The sequence below is a fragment of the Bolinopsis microptera genome, chromosome 1, assembly GCF_026151205.1.
Source record: "Bolinopsis microptera isolate Bmic1 chromosome 1, MBARI_Bmic_1.0, whole genome shotgun sequence".
NCBI classification, from domain to species: Eukaryota; Metazoa; Ctenophora; class Tentaculata; order Lobata; family Bolinopsidae; genus Bolinopsis; species Bolinopsis microptera.
In genome coordinates this window covers 17,724,338-17,746,802 of record NC_087072.1, presented here as the reverse complement: position 1 = coordinate 17,746,802, position 22,465 = coordinate 17,724,338, and the positions used below count along the sequence as shown (strand labels likewise).

At 36.8% G+C, this 22,465-nt stretch overlaps 1 protein-coding gene across 3 annotated transcripts; it reads right to left on the bottom strand.

The window, feature by feature from the left end:
- Positions 1–160: 160 nt before the first annotated feature.
- Positions 161–20,553, bottom strand: LOC134823613 (protein FAM184A-like). Of its 3 annotated transcripts, none has more exons than XM_063835160.1 (24): positions 20,397–20,553; positions 20,139–20,233; positions 19,909–19,995; positions 19,501–19,666; positions 18,824–19,017; positions 18,319–18,498; positions 17,325–17,462; positions 17,091–17,183; positions 16,656–16,725; positions 8,756–8,937; positions 8,519–8,607; positions 7,560–7,723; positions 7,159–7,313; positions 6,969–7,052; positions 5,852–5,973; positions 5,593–5,743; positions 2,983–3,195; positions 2,672–2,825; positions 2,442–2,569; positions 2,098–2,282; positions 1,839–1,944; positions 1,558–1,716; positions 1,306–1,422; positions 161–1,036 (listed from the first exon to the last, which is right to left on the bottom strand). In XM_063835160.1, exons 2-24 carry the CDS (start codon positions 20,223–20,225, stop codon positions 974–976), a joined length of 3,087 nt encoding a protein of 1,028 aa, XP_063691230.1. In that variant the 5' UTR covers positions 20,226–20,233; positions 20,397–20,553; the 3' UTR covers positions 161–973. The 3 variants fall into 3 exon arrangements, with proteins under 3 accessions (XP_063691230.1, XP_063691225.1, XP_063691217.1); XM_063835155.1 differs by having other exon boundaries at positions 161–1,019; XM_063835147.1 differs by having other exon boundaries at positions 161–1,007.
- Positions 20,554–22,465: the final 1,912 nt, after the last annotated feature.

The window sequence follows — 22,465 nt, the reverse complement described above, 5'->3', positions numbered from 1 at the left end:
CGCGACTCATTTATTATATGGTGATAATAACAGAATATCATGTCATATTCGACTACACCGATATTCTGATAATATCAAGAGTGTCGCGTGTGTTTGCCAATTGCCTCGTGAGTTGAGAGAAAAGTTTAGAGTTATATTCTTGAGTCAAGAAATCACAACATTGAAAACGTTATAAACAGAAATCTTTCAATAAAATTCTATCATCATCATCTATCTGAAAATAAGTATAACTTTATACTTTCTGTACAAGGAACAAAAACCCTGGAATTTTCAATTATGTCTCGATCTTTGAGAAATAACAAAAGGCTGACAAATCATCTGAGTTGTAACCCCATCCAAAAAACATCTTGATCATCGCATCCTTGCCATTCAAGTCGTAGTTATTGGCAAGAATTTCTGACTGAACAAATTTAAATATTAACTTAAAACCTCTGTAACGTTATATACACTCTGAACGAATAAAAACAATCATATTTAGATACAATCTATGTTAATTGAACTAACACTATACACTGTACATCATCTTACAAAGTGGCTATGTACATAAAAATGCAGTGTGGAATGGGCATCACTGTCTATCTCCCAACAGTTGGAATTTCCCTTAACATTTCAGAGATTTGATCTCCAGCAAATCAACCTGATCATCAACAAACATTCTGCCTTATAAAACGATATCATAAAAGTACCAGCACTCCCCAACGTTAAGTAGGCGGTACAACTGCGTCTGATTTTTTGTCCACGAATGCGTTTTTAACGACTCTACGTGTGGTGCCGACAACAGGACGACCCCCACTACTCGTTGTTATAGTCTGAGTGACGAGGGACTCGATGGACGATGTCCGGGACGAGATTGGGATGAGTTGGGGTTTGGAGCGGTTATTGGTGTTGGGGGCGTTGGGGAGGATGGGACTGCTGAAGGCTGTGGCGACGTTCGGGGATTTAGTAGATTGATGCGTCATTGATGATGGGTTCCTCATGGCTGTGTCAGAACGGCTCTTCTTGGTGATCTTAGGGAGAGTCTGTTACTTTGCAATGCCTGATATCACAACTTATTGTAAAGTTAAAAAGGTCTATATTCCATGGGGATATTCTTATACATATTTTATTCTACAGGCTCAATATGTCCTACTTCATTTATTGTTTCACAACCTGAATACAACCAGGCCACCCAATAAACAGAGCTAGCATCCAATTATTACTAATGTGGGAAAAAAAGTATCCTTAAACCACCCCCTTCCTTATCAAGTCATTATTGAAACTGTGATGATAATGAATATTCAGAGAAAGCCGTTATACTACACATACCCTGGTTTTAACGTTCATAGGATTGATGAGCCCTATCTTAGGGCCGGCTGTGTTAAACACCCTGTTGTAGTTAGACTCTCTGTTCACCAGTTCTAGCTCAAAGAACTTCTTCTCGTCCTGAAAAAGGGTTGTGTAAGCTTTACCTGATATCAGAGATTTGACATTAACAAGATAATTTAACCAGAGACATTAGCACAAGTAAGATTAGCACAAGTCAAGATTTCAGAACGGATAAGGAACACAATTTCTCACAATGAGATGTCTGATCCTCTCATCTGCCTCCGCAATGGTGTTCTCCAACTCCAGGATCTTGTTGAGGTCCTCTGGGCGGGATGGCCGGTTACTATACTGCTCGTATGCCAGACTCAGCTGGTGGTTCAGTTCGCTCATTTGCAGCCGCAAGTCTTCTACCTGTGAAGGACAGAGCGTTATTTACAGATTGTTTGCTATAGATCTAAAAATTGAAATTATTAACATTACAAAAGCACAGAAATTATCTGTGATTTTTCGCACTAATGATAATTATCACTAACATCATTTTGGTGCTTGAAGGTAAGTTCATCGACGTCTCTCGTAAATTTTTGCTGTACACCTTTTATTTCACTCAAATGAATAGCGTTCAACTTCTTTTCACGCTTCCTAGGGAGAGGGTCAAATGTGTAAATATTTTCATATGTGTAAACAGGATTACTTCATCCAAAAAGGTAACCATAGGACGATTAATAATAATTACCGATTAAGATTGGTTATTACATATTGCTCATACTCCATTAACGGATCGTTAAGACCTACTTTATCTGAATAACTGCCTCTTGTTTTATCTGCATAACTTCCTTGCACTTCTCCTCAAACTCCTTCTGGAGATCAGCAAGATTATTCTGCAATTCCTCCACATCGTCCTTATACTGACTCAGCTCTAACTGTTTATCAGTGAGCTGGTTCTGTACTTGCTCCAGTTTTATGTTGAATTGTTTCATCTGTCAAGAATAGGATTGTCAGTATGAGATGTTTTTAATCGTTAATGTAAAATTCATCATCGCTGAATATAATATGTATGCATTGCGGTATATACTGGATTGTAATATTATGACAAGTTTGATGTCAATGGAATAAACACGTCTCTATCACGGCTTTACCTCCCTGTCCCTCATCTCAAGCTCCCGTTGTAACTCCTCCTTTTGTTCCTCGTAGCCCAGGCTCAGTTCGTGTATCCTTAGTTCCGTCTTTTCAGCACACTCCTTTTTGCACTTTGTCAGTTGGTTCTCTGGGAGATTGAGCAATGTTAACTTTAGTAACTTTACGATAAATTGAGTATAACGTTAAAAACATTAGTTCCGAAAAATGTGTGGTTTCCTAGATTATTAACCTAGTTCTTTTCGGGCTGTCATCTTGAGCGTATTAATGTCCAGAGTACGTTTCTGCTCAAACTGATCTTTTAAAACATCAACCGATAGTTTATTCGCTTTAGTCATCTCATGGATATTCTGCCTATGAGCTAAGACCAACTTGTCTTCTTGATTCTGAAAGATTTAATGATATAAATAATGTTGATATTAATAACATTGCACGAAACGTTTCCTACAAATCCGGTGTTCATATCGTCAAATTCAAGCTTAATTTTCGTTATGACGACTGCAAACTATACAAAAATTTCTAAACAGTATCAAGGGTCTCGACCTTAAAATCTCGTGTTAAAGATTCGTCGAGTCGCTTCATTGCGTCCTTGTGCTCCTCTTCAATTTCTTTGATATTCTGAGCATGATCAATCTTTAGCTGTTTAATTTTCGCGTTTAACTCCAGATATTCACTCTTACTCTGCTCGTTTAGGCTCATCTCCTTTTTCAGTGCTTCTACGTTTAAAACACTGAGCTGTTTCTCAAGTTCCTTGACCTGTAAATATATTGTTTAAGTTCTGTTTTCAAATTTAACGTTGTCGATAGCGGGAAGAAAACATGTGGTTAAACTGCGCGCGTATTAACGCGCGTGACACACAGTGCTTATTACAAACCAACTTCCATTACTCAAAATCAAACTAATTATACCATATTTGGACGTCGCATGGCAACCTAATTGGATAAATACCATATAATGGATTAACTACAGTCGGATTGAACTAATTCAATATACCTTAATTCCCAAAAATTTGGGCGACAAAAAATTTGAGCGGGCCTCTCGCCCAAATTTTTTGCAGACCAAATTAATTGCATAAATCTTTTCCGTCTGCTAAATTTTTTGCTAACCAAACTTTTGGCATTTGGCCTGTGGCCCTGAAATCTATAGAAAGATGGCTTTTTCTTCATATCCAAGTGAAATAATATTTGAAATTTTAGTTTTCTAATCTGTCATTCATGGCTTGACCAAGTAAAAAGGCTTATATTTTAAATGAATAGAAATAACTGGAATAGCAAACAGCTACTAATAAAACAAATGGCTAGAGGTACGGATAGCTAGAGATTTAAACAAGATCTGCAAATGGATTATCATCCACCGTAAAGTCTGATCTACAAGCATCAGTTATTCCTTATGTCATCTGGCCTCCCTTTTAAATATACAAAAAGTTCGTTGATCCAACGAGCGTGTACTTCACGGATCACTGTCAAGCGGGTATCAATTTTCACATTGTCTGATGAAACTCCTCCATTGAGCTGACACACTATGTTTTTCGCGTACCAATCTTCGTACTTATTGCGCATGAATTTCTTAGCCAGTCCATTGATAGATATGTCCAGGGGCTGTAGATGATGGGTCATATTAGCTGGAACTTTCTGTAGGATGCAGTTGTTGGCTGTCATCAGATCTTTTAGTGCCTGAGTGTGTTGGGCCCGAAACACATCTGATATCAGTAGCGCTTTCTGCTCAGGGTTGTTGATGGAGGCTCGAACTGATTTTATGTGGGAAGAAGGATTTTCTCAAAGAACTGGACACTGGTCAAACCTTTCGACCATCTGGTGAGGCGTCATAATGATAATTGTATGTGAAAGGGGTATGATAAGATATGCTGAGTGTAAGTAGACTAAACTATCTGATTGAGAGACTAAATATCACTATTGTATGTATATCTATCATTTTGTACTGTGCCATCATCACTGTATTTTTTAGTAGTTACTGGGCAGATCGTAAATTTCATAATGTGAAACAACTCAGACTACCACCTGCATGCTTAAAATTGAAAGCAAAATGACTGGAATAATAAGGAATAATAATGAACTAAGGCAAATATCTAACTGAAATTTTAGTGGAAAATCGTTCATTTTTCGAAGAATTTGTGCCCAAATTTTCGGTCGCCCAAATGAGTTAAAATTTTCTGCCCAAATTTTTGGGGCTCAAATAAATTGTGCTCAATATTATGGCACACAAATTTTTGGGAACTAAGGTATCTGAACTAATAGTTGAGCGCAGTTTACAGGACGACCTCACAGCGATTGGTATATGGCATGTATAATCATGCATACACCGATTTGAAGTGTTAATTGTAAATTCAGACATGCTGTTTTTTGTGCATTTTTGTTAATTGACCTATTTAGCCCCGCTTGTCCAATTCTTGCTAAGTGATCGTTCACATATTACGGAATCACTGAGGGGGAGGGGTTTCTAAATAATTACACGAGTGTTATTTTAACACTATAGCTATGTGTAAAACTGAATACGGAGAGGTTAGGGGGTTAAAAAATGGGCCAAAAATTGATAACGTAATTTTCGAACGACACCTAACTGCTCTTCAGGGTGAAATGATTGTGTAATTCTTAAAATCATGAACAGAAACGTAACAGCTTCTGCTGGGATAAGTGGACACTAAAAGAAGCAGCAGTTCAGGGATACATACTCGTGTGTGCGTCTCATATTTCCTTTATATTAGTACCTACCCATTTCATTTTAGAGACGTTACAGATCGTGATCTGGAGACAATGAATAATTCACACTTTTAGAGCATTTTAAATCTATTAAATTATCAATAATTGGTCAGTATGTATTACCAATATCTGCACATGCAATCGTTTCGCTATCCAATACCAAGATTTCTATCTAATTCATATATTAATGGTTATTCGAAAGAAGCCGAACGTTCTTTCCTAAACCTCAATTTTTATTGCATATTGCGTGGTAAGATCAAACACCACCGATTTGCCGTACAATCGCATCTTTAGCGTATGTATGGCTAGGATTAGACAAGCATAGCATGTCAAGATACCGTTCAGTACAATTGGATAAACAAAGTCGGTTCTTATCGTAATCAACGACACCGTAAAATGTAAAGAATTCGGTGAGTCGAGCTTTAGTCGACCATACCTTGGCTTGAAGGGCTTCAGTTTTTTCTTTCCAAGCAGCCTCGGCATCAAGAAATTCTTGTAAATGGGTGTCTTTCATTCTTTTTATTTCAGAACTTCTGCTTTGTGACTGTCTTCGAAGTAGCTCATGCTCAAGAGCTTCAAGATCTTCCCTGGAAATTAGCAAATTAAGGTCCGTGTTGGCCAGATTCGTGAATAACATATGCTTTAAATTTTGAGATGACAACCCTATCATGTTAACATATTAGTTTAAACCATACCTTAGTTTCTTGGACCAGTAGCCATCAAGCTCCTTAGCTTTAGCAGCAACTTTGTCATCTGCATACTGTTCTCTCTGTTTCTTTGTCACAGCATGGTTCGCTACTTCCTTGTCAAACTCTTCCTGTAAACAGTAAAGTGGTTACCTTACTCGGGAATATTATAGCGGGTTAATTTATGACTGGGAAAATTAATAACCGGGAAAAATATGGCGGACTTTCCCAAAACCCGCCAAATTATCCCGGTCATGTATTTACCGGTGGCCGACCTTTCAAGTTTTTTTTCAGAGGTCAACAAATTTTCAACCGAAATTTCAATTTACAGTTACTGATATTACTCAGAAATAGAAAAAAAGACACGTCTAGTATTTAAAGGAAAATAAATCTATAGCAATAATAAGTCAAATCTTCATTAAAGCGTATTCTCATTCTCATTATCGCTAATGTCCCCTCCATTATCATTATTGATATCCCCCTGCTGCTGACCGTCAAATTCGAAGTTGTATTGTTGTCTTAACAAGACTTTCATTTTGTCCGCTAATGGGGCTACTGCTCTGAAGGTCAGCCGGAGCTTAATTTCCTGCCCACCGCTTGGTATTGGGGAACGTCTTGGCTTTGCATCTTCAACTGCTCCAGTAATCAATCCACCGTGGACCATGAAATAGTGGCACAGTTTACTCACTTCATGGGCAAGAAAAGTGAGAATCACGGTCCACCCTGGAATCTGATTTCTATAACCAAATTGTGATTTTTATAACGAAATTATGGTAGCAACCGCCAATAAAGTTACAGCCCTCCATCCACTGCTTCAAAAGTCTTCTCTAGCACATATGAGACTTTAGGTAAAATATGATGATCACCACCCCCTTGGAACCCCATAATCTGAGTCGGCGGGTTTTTTTATGACTGGTAAAATTTTTGACCGGGAAAAATATGGCGGAATCTTCCAAAACCCACCACTTTATCCCGGTTATAATAATCCCGAGTAAGGTAGTTAGAAAATGAGCCTATAATCAGTCATTCGAATCCTATTGAGGGATTTGAAATTAAACAATTAAATAACTTTTTATTAAACTGTGAAGTAAAAAAGTAAATATCGTGATTAAACTATGAAGCCTACCCTGAGTGATTGTAAGACGGATAATTTATCTTTTAATTCGTTGTGAAGAAGTTCCAGATGTTGTTGCTTCTCGTTCAAACTGTGCTGTAAATAAAACAATGTGTAAGCTGGTGATCAGAAAAACTTGGAACCACCGTCCGACCAGTTCTCAGGTTCAAAGGAATGCAATAAAGTATGATTAGGTGCATACCAAGAGTTGTTGACGTTCCTTCTCTGTTTCACCTAGTGCAGATTCGCTGTTACCCATTACTGATTTTAGTCGCACTACTTCATCTGAGAGCTCATGTAACTGTGTTAACATCTCATCTCGCTCTTTACGCAGCTCTGCTAGTTGCACTTCATACCCTGTAATCATTAAACAACGTTATCTATTATATAACTATTAATCAAATAACATATTTAAACTATACATAAATAAGTTAACTATTAAGTTAACTATTATTTAACTATTACTTACTTAGTGTTAGTACTGAAATAATTAAACCAATTTTCAGACTGATGACCTACAATATTTCAGTTCCGGACAAGAAAAGGACAGTAATCTCGTATCGATAAAGAAGAATACCATAAACAAAGCAAACTCCGAGTTACCTTCAATGAGAGCTTGTTTCTCATTAGCAGCCTCAGCCTCGAGCGCGTCACGAATAGCTTGACTATTAGCACGTGACACTTCCAACACTTCTTCTAGTTCTTTCTCACTTGATTCTTTCACCAGCCTTATTTCCTCCAACTTCTGCTTCTGAAGCTCAACCTCCCTGTTTAAAGTGGTCTAGTTAAGGGAACCTCACAGTTGGTTTGGGCAAAATATTTGAAAAATGGCATATTGATCTATAAAATACGAGGCCAAAAATGAACAGAAAAAAATCAACCTTTCATTAGATTTCAGTCTATGATCGAAATTTGACCATCATCAGACGTAAAATCTCATGAAAAATGGATTGGCGATTGTCTGAAAAAATATTCCTTTTTTTTCTTATGGACCAAACGTAAGGGGTCAACCTACAAAATGAGGGGTATCTAGAATTGAGATTGAACCATCTATTAATGTGAAATTGTTGACGGTCTAGAAGCCGAAGGCTTACAATCTCCTCAATCCCCGCCCCCATATGAAGGAACTACGCAGGAGGGGCCGATGGCTTTGCGAATTAATAATAAACAGTAGATCTTACAAGCACATTTAATAATGATTAGATTAGGTGGCTATACAAGTGACTCTAGCTGCAGATCGTGTAGCCTGATTATCTGTGTATGAATTTATGAATTATTCTACTGCATTATTCTGAGAAATGAAAATGAACTCTGTGCAATGTTATTTATACAATCATAGGAAATAATTTACAAGACCTGAGTCTAGCTCTCTTTACTTAAGTAATATGCAGCAATCACCGACGTTTTTTAAACAAAATGCATTGCGTGAGCCTACATAGTGCGAAATTAAATAATGTTGTATAATGCGACTTGTATTCACTACTACTATATTATACTACATAAAAATAGTAGTAGTAGTAGTAGTAGTAGTAGTAGTAGTAGTAGTAGTAATGAAAACGTACCTTTCAGATGAGGAGGCTAAGTGCTCCTCCATAGAAAGCTTATATTCTGCTTTCAAACGAGATATTTCCTCATCCTTCACATTTATATCCTGAGAATTAAAAAGATAAAAACATATACACACTGAAATCTGAAAGCTTCACATTTTATGGAATAGATCACAACCCATCAAAAATCTTCTCAGTAAGCTATGAAAAAGGATAGCTTACGGAAAATTAAAAATAATCATCAGAACCTACCTTCTTTAACTGGTTTGATTTATCCTCCCAAATACCAATAGTTTTGGCATGTTTCTCCTTGAGACGGCCAAATTCATCCTCTTTCTCCAGCAACTTGTCGTTAAGTTTCTTTAACTCAAACTTTAGTTTCTCATTCTCCACCGAGTGGAGCTGTGATAATTCGTCCAACTCTCCTATTTTACCTGAAATAGTACGATAATGAGGGTGATAGTGTCAGAGTATCATTTAGTTTCTACAAAATTCTACTTACGGTGATCGAGTGTGTCTTATATCCTAGCACCTTGCCTAATCGTCCGGTTATATATTGTGATCCTGGACCTATGTGGCAACAAACAAAAGACAACAAAACAATAATTTAAACAAAGGATGTATGGTAAGGTAAAATAGGATTCGGAGTTCGGTATTCGGAGTTTGGTTACCGGATATATTCGGCCGACCGAATATTCAGAAATGAGAAATTCGGTCAACCGAATATATTCGGTGGATCCGAATCATGGGATCTTTGCTGACGAATACATTTGGTACCGAATACCGAATATTTGATGATTCGGTAACCCTAGTCGTGGCACGTGTGGATTGTGGAATTATAAATTCGAGGTATCCAACTGGTAGAACTAGAGAAGAAAGAAAGGTTACTAATACTATCTTAAAAGTGTTCAATTTGAAGGGAAGGAAAAAGATAAGATAACCAATACCCATGAATCAACAAACTTCTGTCTCATGAAAGAAGGATATTTTAGGTAAATTATGAAGTTATTCAAACATTGAACAGATTAGTAAGAAATAATCTAGCAACCTGCTTCAACAGTACGTTGATTATCACCATCTTTATTCATACTATAAACATAGCAACAATACTATCAGAAAAATTGAAACCGGAATCGGAATTGATTTTACAGAATTACACACTGTTCAACTTCATAAGCAGTTGAAAAAACTAGAGTGCATATGATAATTTATCTCGTTTGCTCGCTAAATAAATTCTTATTTTGAGTTTACACACATATTTAAATACCGGCCTTCTATGGGAGCTCATGTGGCATCTTTGTGGTTACCATCTGTTTAAATTCTTGTGTTCTTTGAACAAAGCGATATAGTTGGATTACCATTCTGCTTCCAAAAAAAGTATGGTAAGTCAAGCCTAGCAATGGATAGGTGCCAGTTAAAAGTTTTGGACGCAGATATTTGAAATAATGAACGGTTTACAAGACAAACGGTACTTGAACAAGATAAAGGTGCCGGAATAAGAGCAATAACCCAACACTAATAGTTCTGTACCGTAACTAGGTAAGTGCCGGAATAAGACCAATAACCCAACACTAATAGTTCTGTACCGTAACTAGGTAAGTGCCGGAATAAGACCAATAACCCAACACTAATAGTTCTGTACCGTAACTAGGTAAGTGCCGGAATAAGACCAATAACCCAACACTAATAGTTCTGTACCGTAACTAGGTAAGTGCCGGAATAAGAGCAATAACCCAACACTAATAGTTCTGTACCGTAACTAGGTAAGTGCCGGAATAAGACCAATGCCCTAACACTAATAGTTCTGTACCGTAACTAGATAAGTGCCGGAATAAGACCAATAATCCAACACTAATAGTTCTGTACCGACTACCGTAAATAGGTAAGTGCCGGAAGAAGAGAAATAACCCAACACTAATAGTTCTGTACCGACTACCGTGACTAGGTAAATAATAAACATCTTACCAGCTTTTTTATTGCTCTCGTCAGCAAATCTTCTAGCAGCTGTTTCCTGCGCTGATAAATCATTCTTTACCTGCAAAAACTTGTGTGAGACTGATACTTTAATTTGAATATTCACGGACTCTAGTTCGACACACACGTACTCCAGGGACAAAAGGATTTCGCGATTATTTTGGCCAAAAATCGCGATACCGCGAATTTTAACAGACTATACATTCGACATAGTGAGGGTGATAAAGCTATACATTATGGTACTAATTGAGGTATGATTCTTCAAAATAGGGACAAGAAATGTAAATTTGTCCACATCAAGCCATAGCATTAGTTAGATACAGATTTTCTTAATATCAACTGTCCTCATTATAGCTAGGAATGGATTTATATAGGAAACTGTTTGAAACCATGCCCATTCATTTTTCATTCACATTGAAATTATACTGTTGGGCAGGAAAAGTAAATTTCGTCACATTTCGGTAATAAAGTAGTGATATCAAAAAGACTCCTGCATTGTTTATACTTGGGTTCTGATTTGCTGGAAATAAACAAACCAAGTAATTCTGGAAAGAAAATTGAATTTTTAACTGAGGTATGGTCTTTAAAAATAGGGCAAAGAAATGTAAATTTTCGTCACATACGTAATTTTAAAATTTAGATAGATTTTATTTCCTACCAATAGTCATATTATAGTCGAATGGATTTATACAAGAAATGTAGAAACCCATGCCAATTTTTTCATCACATTGAAACTATACTGTTGGGGCAGGAAAAGTGAAAATTTTCGTTTCACATTGCTATACTTAGTAAAATTAAACTCAGCATTGTTAAATTGAGTTCTAATTTGGCCTGACCAATACCAACCAATAATTCCTGGAGAAAGTTGAATATTTAGCGAGGGGTATGGTTCTTAAAAATAGGGGCAAGGAAATGTAAATGTTTACATACGTCATTTTAAAAATTTAGATAGATTTCTTTCCTATAATAGTCCTTATTCTAGTTAGAATGGTTTTATTTATACAAGAAATGTAGTAACCCATGCCAATTTGTCATCACATTGCAAACTATAAGTTGGGGCAGGAAAGTGAATTCGTCACATTTCCAATAACTTAGTAAAATTAAATCAGCATTGTTATACTTGAGTTCTAATTTGCTGAACATAACCAACCAATAATTCTGGAAGAAAATTGAATTCTAACCGAGGTATGGTTCTTCAAAATAGGGTCAAGAAATTGTAATTTCGTCTCATACGAGTACGTCATTGTAAAGTTAGATACAATTTTCTTCACGTGATCCAGTCTAATTACAGTCCGAAATGATTAATACAGGAGATACAGGAAATATAAAAACCCCTGCCATTTTTATAAGGTTAGTAATATGTTAATCACAGACTATTTCATTCTATAATCATTGTTTCCCAAATTTAACCTATTTTATGATGTCTTATCATTTTGGTATGACGATGTTTACATCAATCTGCCCATTTTTTTTTTTTTCTTTGAATCTAATGTTTCGTGTTTCGTCCTTATATAGAGTTTCCCGCAACTTGTAAACCTATTTACGATGTCGTTATCTTTTTTGTGACGATGTTTACGTACAATCTGCCTATACTTGAATAAACTGTATCGTGTATCGTCCTTATATTGATTTCCCGCAAAATGTAACTATTTTCGATGTCGTATCAATTTGCTGACGGATGTCTACATCAACTGCCCCTATACTTGAATCAACTGTATTCCGTGTATCGTCCTATATAGTGTTTTCCGCCTTCCAAACCAGAATCAGATTATAATGATTTCGGAAATTCACCCAGGAATTTCAAATTCCATATAATGTGACCAAAATTTACAGCATTTCCCAATAACAAGTGATGTATTAGCTAACTTTTCAAAAACAACATATTTTAGGGGCTATGATTGGCAGAAGAACCATCAAATATTGAGTTGAAAGGGTTTTGAGGACACCTCACAGTAGAAAAAGAGGTCTCGTATTCTGAGTGTGGAAAAGTTTACGAATATTGCCTTAAAGCCGTTCGATCCGTTGCCCTTTAACCAATGTTGTATCCCCTTTTCTATCATAATTGTTAGATTGACCCTAATCTACGATATTTCAGACCAAGAAATGATTTAATTTCGGGCGGTATGGTAAACAATGTACAAAAATGGGACATTTTTACATTATAGTGCCTACAAGCAATACATTTTTATTTCTGAGCAGTGCATATGGAGTATGGGTGAAAAGTAAAGTTTACCCCATTCTGGGCAAGAAAAGTGAGAATCACGGTCCACCCTGGAATCTGATTTCTATAACCAAATTGTGATTTTTATAACGAAATTATGGTAGCAACCGCCAATAAAGTTACAGCCCTCCATCCACTGCTTCAAAAGTCTTTTTCTAGCACATATGAGACTTTAGTAAAAATTGATGATCACCACCCCCTTGGAACCCCAATAATCTGGTCGGCGGTTTTTTTTATGACTGGTAAAATTTTTGACCGGGAAAAATATGGCGGAATCTTCCAAAACCCACCATTTATCCCGGTTATAATAATCCCGAGTAAGGTAGTTAGAAAATGAGCCCTATAATCAGTCATTCGAATCCTATTGAGGGATTTGAAATTAAACAATTAAATAACTTTTTATTAAACTGTGAAGTAAAAAAGTAAATATCGTGATTAAACTTTTGAAGCCTACCCTGAGTGATTGTAAGACGGATAATTTTCTTTTAATTCGTTGTGAAGAAGTTCCAGATGTTGTTGCTTCTCGTTCAAACTGTGCTGTAAATAAAACAATGTGTAAGCTGGGTGATCAGAAAAAACTTGGAACCACCGTCCGACCAGTTCTCAGGTTCAAAGGAATGCAATAAAGTATGATTAGGTGCATACCAAGAGTTGTTGACGTTCCTTCTCTGTTTCACCTAGTGCAGATTCGCTGTTACCCATTACTGATTTTTAGTCGCACTACTTCATCTGAGAGCTCAGTAACTGTGTTAATTCTCATCTCGCTCTTTACGCAGCTCTGCTAGTTGCACTTCATACCCTGTAATCATTAAACAACGTTATCTATTATATATAACTATTAATCAAATAACATTTTTTAAACTATAAGTTAACTATTAAGTTAAACTATTATTTAACTATTACTTACTTAGTGTTAGTACTGAAATAATTAAACCAATTTTCAGACTGATGACCTACAATATTTCAGTTCCGGACAAGAAAAGGACAGTAATCTCGTATCGATAAAGAAGAAATACCATAAACAAAGCAAACTCCGAGTTACCTTCAATGAGAGCTTGTTTTCATTAGCAGCCTCAGCCCCGAGCGCGTCACGAATAGCTTGACTATTAGCACGTGACACTTCCAACACTTCTTCTAGTTCTTTCTCACTTGATTCTTTCACCAGCCTTATTTCCTCCAACTTCTGCTTCTGAAGCTCAACCTCCCTGTTTAAAGTGGTCTAGTTAAGGGAACCTCACAGTTGGTTTGGGCAAAATATTTGAAAAATGGCATATTGATCTATAAAATACGAGGCCAAAAATGAACAGAAAAAAAATCAAAACCTTTCATTAGATTTCAGTCTATGATCGAAATTTGACCACATCAGACTTTAAAATCTCATAAAAAAATGGATTGGGATTGTCTAAAAAAATTTTTCCTTTTTTTTCTTATGGACCAAACGTAAGGGGTCAACCTACAAAATGAGGGGTATCTAGAATTGAGATTGAACCATCTATTAATGTGAAATTGTTGACGGTCTAGAAGCCGAAGGCTTACAATCTCCTCAATCCCCGCCCCCCATATGAAGGAACTACGCAGGAGGGGCCGATGGCTTTGCGAATTAATAATAAACAGTAGATCTTACAAGCACATTTAATAATGATTAGATTAGGTGGCTATACAAGTGACTCTAGCTGCAGATCGTGTAGCTGATTATCTGTGTATGAATTTATGAATTATTCTACCTGCATTATTCTGAGAAATGAAAATGAACTCTGTTGCAATGTTATTTATACAATCATAGGAAATAATTTACAAGACCTGAGTCTAGCTTCTTTACTTAAGTAATATGCAGCAATCACCGACGTTTTTATTAACAAAATGCATTGCGTGAGCCTACATTAGTGCGAAATTAAATAATGTTGTATAATGCGACTTGTATTCACTACTACTATATTATACTACATAAATAGTAGTAGTAGTAGTAGTAGTAATAGTAGTAGTAGTAGTAGTAGTAATGAAAACGTACCTTTCAGATGAGGAGGCTAAGTGCTCCCTCCATAGAAAGCTTCTTATATCTGCTTTTCAAACGAGATATTTCCTCATCCTTCACATTTTATATCCTGAGAATTAAAAAGATAAAAACATATACACACTGAAATCTGAAAGCTTCACATTTTATGGAATTGATCACAACCCATCAAAAATCTCTCAGTAAGCTATGAAAAAGGATAGCTTACGGAAAATTAAAATAATCATCAGAACCTACCTTCTTTAACTGGTTTGATTTATCCTCCCAAATACCAATAGTTTTGGCATGTTTCTCCTTGAGACGGCCAAATTCATCCTCTTTCTCCAGCAACTTGTCGTTAAGTTTCTTTAACTCAAACTTTAGTTTCTCATTCTCCACCGAGTGGAGCTGTGATAATTCGTCCAACTCTCCTATTTTACCTGAAATAGTACGATAATGAGGGTGATAGTGTCAGAGTATCATTTAGTTTCTACAAAATTCTACTTACGGTGATCGAGTGTGTCTTATATCCTAGCACCTTGCCTAATCGTCCGGTTATATATTGTGATCCTGGACCTATGTGGCAACAAACAAAAGACAACAAAACAATAATTTAAACAAAGGATGTATGTAAGGTAAAATAGGATTCGGAGTTCGGTATTCGGAGTTTGGTTACCGGATATATTCGGCCGACCGAATATTCAGAAATGAGAAATTCGGTCAACCGAATATATTCGGTGGATCCGAATCATGGGATCTTTGCTGACGAATACATTGGTACCGAATACCGAATATTTGATGATTCGGTAACCCTAGTCGTGGCACGTGTGGATTGTGGAATTATAAATTCGAGGTATCCAACTGGTAGAACTAGAGAAGAAAGAAAGGTTACTAATACTATCTTAAAAGTGTTCAATTTGAAGGGAAGAAAAAGATAAGATAACCAATACCCATGAATCAACAAACTTCTGTCTCATGAAAGAAGGATATTTTAGGTAAATTATGAAGTTATTCAAACATTGAACAGATTAGTAAGAAATAATCTAGCAACCTGCTTCAACAGTACGTTGATTATCACCATCTTTATTCATACTATAAACATAGCAACAATACTATCAGAAAAATTGAAACCGGAATCGAATTGATTTTACAGAATTACACACTGTTCAACTTCATAAGCAGTTGAAAAAACTAGAGTGCATATGATAATTTATCTCGTTTGCTCGCTAAATAAATTCTTATTTTGAGTTTACACACATATTTAAATACCGGCCTTCTATGGGAGCTCATGTGGCATCTTTGTGGTTACCATCTGTTTAAATTCTTGTGTTCTTTGAACAAAGCGATATAGTTGGATTACCATTCTGCTTCCAAAAAAAGGATGGTAAGTCAAGCCTAGCAATGGATAGGTGCCAGTTAAAAGTTTTGGACGCAGATATTTGAAATAATGAACGGTTTACAAGACAAACGGTACTTGAACAAGATAAAGGTGCCGGAATAAGAGCAATAACCCAACACTAATAGTTCTGTACCGTAACTAGGTAAGTGCCGGAATAAGACCAATAACCCAACACTAATAGTTCTGTACCGTAACTAGGTAAGTGCCGGAATAAGAGCAATAACCCAACACTAATAGTTCTGTACCGTAACTAGGTAAGTGCCGGAATAAGAGCAATAACCCAACAGTCAACACTAATAGTTCTGTACCGTAACTAGGTAAGTGCCGGAATAAGAGCAATAACCCAACACTAATAGTTCTGTACCGTAACTAGGTAAGTGCCGGAATAAGAGCAATAACCCAACACTAATAGTTCTGTACCGTAACTAGGGAAGTGCCGGAATAAGAGCAATAACCCAACACTAATAGTTCTGTACCGTAACTAGGTAAGTGCCGGAATAAGAGCAATAACCCAACACTAATAGTTCTGTACCGACTACCGTAACTAGGTAAATAATAAACATCTTACCAGCTTTTTTATTGCTCTCGTCAGCAAATCTTCTAGCAGCTGTTTCCTGCGCTGATAAATCATTCTTTACCTGCAAAAACTTGTGTAAGACTGATACTTTAATTTGAATATTCACGGACTCTAGTTCGACACACACGTACTCTAGTTCGACAACTTCAGTTCGCCAGAAATCACCCCTGTCGAACTTCGATACGTGTCAAATTAGAATCTAGGTAGCGTACTCTAGTTCAACAGAGTAGAACTTTCGGGTTTGTCGAACTACAGTACGTGTTGGACTATAGTGCGTGTCGAACTAGAGCACGTGTACCTAATTTGAAACAAGTTGAGTCATATGACTCCCATTCATCAAATCTTAAAACAGTTTTTATTTCAAAGGCTACTGTATTTTTATTTTAGCAAGCAGGTGAGGTTAATTAAAATATAATATAATATTACATTGGCAAGTTCCTGTAGAGCATTATCAAGATCTCGTCTCGTTTCCATGAACTTGCCCTCAAGCTCATCAACCTCACTCTTCAGTCGCTCATTCTGAAGAAAAGGACATTTTAGAATTGTTTACCACAGCACATGGTATTGTCAGGTTAGGTAAAGATGCAATTCGGTTTCATTAAATATAAACAATTTACATGATAAAAATAAATAATATTTAACTACAGAATGGTATCCTACCTCCTTTCCAAGGGCCTCTTTTTCAGCAGCATGATTGGCCTTTCTGGCCTCCGCAGCCTCAACCTCCTTGGTCAGTATTGAGATCCTGTTATTGCTTTGGTATTCTCCTTGTTCCATCAGCTGCTTCAATGTGGACACCTAGATATTATATAGTGTTGTGAGGATATTATGGTAGTTAACCTATCATTAACAGAAGCACAGATTTTCTGCCAGTCGAGTCATTGTCGACTGCCGCATTTTCTGATTTACTATAAAATCTTCATCAGGCTTGAAAATTCAGAAAGTCAGAACAACCAAAATCACGATTTTAAACCACAAATTTATAAATAACAATCAACTCGGGTTGATGAAAACATTCCCCACACACGCAAAGCAAGAGCTCCCGTACAAGCGAACTTATAATGGAGTATTTAATGATACCATGTTAGAGATCAAATGATCTTTTTAGCGACACGGTACAAATAATGCATGTGATATGTTGACTGATCAAAAACAACAGCTTGAACGTTATGTATATGTATGAAAAATAGGTACCGTTATATAAACCAACTAAATGAAATGCAATGGCAATAAAGTAATAAATTACGATTACTTGATAAATACCGAGTAGCCGAGTGATTGAATGAAACACAATTTGGTCACTACACCGGCATAACTGAGCGATATAAATCTTTCCACCGTATTACAAAGTAGGATACCGGACTACACAATCTATCCTCTATCAGCGTGATAGAATGACAACAAGGACCGAGGTGAACACATGTTTACAAGATATTTAGAGTGCACCTCTTTAGCGAAACTTGCCATCAGATGGAAACTGGTAAGCCTGATCGAGCGAATGAAAGATTTCGTGTGCTATGAAAATAACCTTAAATCGAGAAATCGCGGTGGTCTCATTATATGCGGAGTTCACCAAAAACATTTGATTTCAAACACGAGGTTACAAACACAAGGTCACAAACACAAGGTCACAAACACAAGGTTGAAACCTCACCTCCTCTTCAAGCTGAGCTATCTGAGTTTTGTATAGGGTACTGAGAGACGACTTCTCAGTGCTGACCTGCGACGCCAGCTCCTCGCGGTGTTTCTGTTTCAATGCACTGATTTCTTTATCGTAATTCTTCATGAGATCGTCCATTTTCTTCTCATGAGCCGCCTGCTGCTGTTCAGCCACCTGAGAGACAAGACGGAGGTAACATACAGCAATTGACGGAATGTTGCATTAAACACAACGGTTAGGAATAATGTTCGTGATAATGATGAAGCTTTGCCATTTAGCAGAGGTGCCTCTCTACTATCCAGCCCTGCCACTAATTGAAAAATATAGTGATAAAATAACAGTTTTAAACAATCAGGTATCTGTTGATTGTAGAATCTGCCGACATGCATATTATATCATCTTCCTGCAGCAAACACTTTTAATTTTTATACGCTTGTTTCATGTTGATATAACATCAAACACACACAAACTGAAGATTTTATCGGTTAATTTTTCAAACCTCTTTGAGAAGTTCAAGTTCGTTTTCATGCTTCTCTTTCAAGGATTTCAGCATGATGCTTGAAGCGTCGTGTTGGTTGGATCTCTCAGCGAACTCGGCAGTCTTAGACTGAAACTCAGACTTCATGTTTTCCAGCTCGTATTTCAGAGTTCTCATTTGTTCTTCATATGCTTTCTTTAACGTGTCCTCGCGATCTGAGCGGTTTTTAATTTTCACAAAAGTTTCTCTCTAGGAGTCTTGAAATGTCATTAAAAGAGTATAAGAATGTTCTATAGTGTTTCCAAGACGAATAGCTTTCAACTTTATCACACTGTCACTGTCTCATGTTTAAGTATTCAACTATACTTGTGACTTGATAAACTGTATTACAGTTTGAAATTTAAATCTTGAGTATAGCCGTCTATAAAAACCGACGAGTTTTGCAGTTCATACAGCATTATAGATCAACTTTATATTTTGACAAATTGATGAAATTAAACAACAACTTGTTAAAAAACAGTGCTGTTGTATTAATAATTGCCACTTTAAATCTAGCAAATTTCATCAAGCAATCTGACCACAACTATGTGTTTTAACACATTTCTCTATATCTAATTCACACCAGGTGATGCTACCAGGTCCGGGTAGCAAGCACAAGATACGTGTCAAATAAAACCACATTGATCAGATGATCTTACCTTGTGTGTGTACTTTGAACTTTTTAAATTCATTCACAGCATCCTGGTTGGTCTGGTCGTATTCGAATATTCTGTTCCTTAAATCTAAGATGGCCTCCTTGTCGTTCCTCTGGTTTGCTACAACAGTTTGCAACTTAACGATTTGCTCCTCTGCACTCGCTAATACCTGATAATGAGAAAGTTTAAGAAAGAAACTTAAGTTTTGACAGTACATTCTCAGAATAGTATTTCATGAACAAACATCTAAACAATAAACATGTATTGAACAAATTTTAAAACAATTTGAAAAACTTAAGTATTGTCACAAATCTTGATTCTTGACACGACATTCTCAGAATAGTAAATTTTCATTAACAGACGTCTAAAATATGATAATCAAAAAAACCTGATGTTCAATAATTTACTAACCTTTTTCAATTCGAGTTCGTGAGCTTCTTGAAGGCAAGAAATGTGAGCGTCATGTTCATCGTTTTTAGTGTTGAGGGCATACACGACCTGAGGGTTTATCAGATAACGACAACAAATAACATAACAGTGAAATAACAATTATTGATTGTCCGCAAAGTCATCCCACATAAAATACCATACATCTGTATAAAATGCAATAGAATCTACTATAAAGAGCACTGAAAACTCACTTTGGTTAATTGGGCAATTTTCTTGCTCATTTTCAGGTGAAGCTCAGGTGTCATGGGCCCATCAAGGCCATTTTGATTTGCATTCATTCTACAATCTGAAATTATAAAGGTAAAATTACTTTGTGAATTTTAGTCAATGTTTAGAGTCAATGTTTAGAGTAAGATCTAGTTAGATTTGCTTTGATAAATTAAAAATAGTATATTATAAATATCTCATCTTTTGGAGTTTGGACGTTGCATACTATACACATGAATTACCTTTTCACAGAAGAAATGAGCTGCGGTTGTTGTTGAACAGTTGCAGAAACGTCTTGATGTATCACCACTGCACAGCAATTGAGGTCATGTGGTGCAATGTCAGGAGCAACACGTCAGTCCACGGAAAATCATCACGATATCGCCTCTAACTTGCACTAGTAAAACAGAATAGAGTAATTAAACGAAATTTTGCTTCATATACCGACAATCAATATCATATCATAACTAGAATGCCTGTGGTCACAGTGGGGAAGCTATAGTATTCTTTAATTTTTTATCACATCAAAAATATTCATCACATCAGAAGATACATTAAAATGTAAAACAAACTCCACACAACGTAAGTAACAAATAGAACATAATCTCGTTTTAACATTCACTGCAAGTGCATGTACGCATCCACCCACGTTAATATAATACAACTTGCTAATTTGCATGTGGGCAATTATACAAAGAAACTTTCATTTTATAATATAGATAGTAAATATCACAATTATATTGAATAAAAACAGCAACAAAGCTATTTGGCCAGAAGCAAGCCATGGGCCAGTAAGCTGGTAAGGTCAGATTACGGCTCATGTAGTACTGCCAGAGCTCGACCGGGATTTGGCGTTTTAAATTTCCTACCCCGGGCCGGGGATTACCTTTTTTGGCCCCGGGATCATGGCTTTAACTTCCGTTGGCGCCCCCTGCCGAAAAAAGCCCCCCCTTTGGCGCCCCCCCCCCCTTTTTTGGTGCCCCCCCCTAAAATTGAAAAAATTGGGTGATTTTAGAAATTTCCCGCCAAAAAAACTTAAAAAAAGTGTGTATCAGAGAAAAACCCGCGCATTTTTGCTAGTATTTGGGTTAAGTTTTTCCAAATTTTGTCCCCCACTTTAAAAAAACGAGGGATTTGGGGCCCCCCCAAGCCCGGCGCCCCCCTGCACAGGGGGGTCAGCAGGGCCTTTCTTAAACGCCCACTTGGCCGGGATATTACCCGGGTTTTTTGGGAAAAAATTTTTTTCAATTTTTTTTAATTTCCAATTTAGCTTAAAATTCAATTTTTACTTTGACTAAGACAAATAAAACGACGGGTTTAAGAATCAAACCAAAACGAAATAAAATCGAAACTCGAAGGATTGACCCAATTTCAGGCTCACTTTCATCCGAAATTAATGGGTTATTTGGGGGGTCAAAATTTTTGGGCCTTTTTTTTGTTTTTTTGGGGGTTCGGTTTTGGGGAAAGGGGGGGGGGGCCCCCCCTGCTTTAAAAAGGGGACCTTATAAAAATCAAAATATTTTAAAACTTAATCTTTTAACCAAAATTAAAAATTTAAATTTTCGGGGGAAAATTTTAAATTAGGTATTATAAAATTTAAAATAGTTAATAATTTAAAAAAATTTGATAAAAAGGCCCCCCTTTAACGGGGGCAATAATAACCTTAAAAAATTTATATAAACAAAATTTCAGTCTATTTTTCCCAAAGGTTTTTAAAGTTTTCTCTTTTAATCTGTTTTTGGTGTTTTTTTGGGATTTTCCCAAAATTTTTTGGTTGAGAAGCCCAACATAACATACATGATGTTTTCCTCCCTTTTAATTGACCCGCCCAGGCCCCGGGGGCAGACATCCCAACACCAGTGCGTTGGGACATAGTGTTGGTCTGCTCACAGGACGTGTTAGATCCTAGAGAAGCCGCCATCCCCTCTACTGCTTTAGCTCAGCGGCAGCATGAGCCCTGGTTTCCTGCCACATTGGTACCTCTGAAAGTACAGAAAAGTGGTGGATTTCGGGGTCCAGGATCCTCCCCTCTTTAATCTTTACGGTGGTGTATTTCTCTGAGAGTTTGCAGAGTCCTTATTTTATGATCTTTCTAGGTTTAGTTGGATAAATCCTGGAGAGCATCATTTTGACCCAAAGAATCCGACTCCTTCTAAGGCATGCTTTTTGTGTGCTGCTTTTGTTAACACTTCATCTAGATAGGAATGTGAGTCAGCCCCACCAGCTCTTCTTTTAGCTGCAGGTAACTGGTGTCTTGCACCTCCAGACACAATAGGAGCTGGTGTACAGGAGAATCATCGAAGCTGTTGCA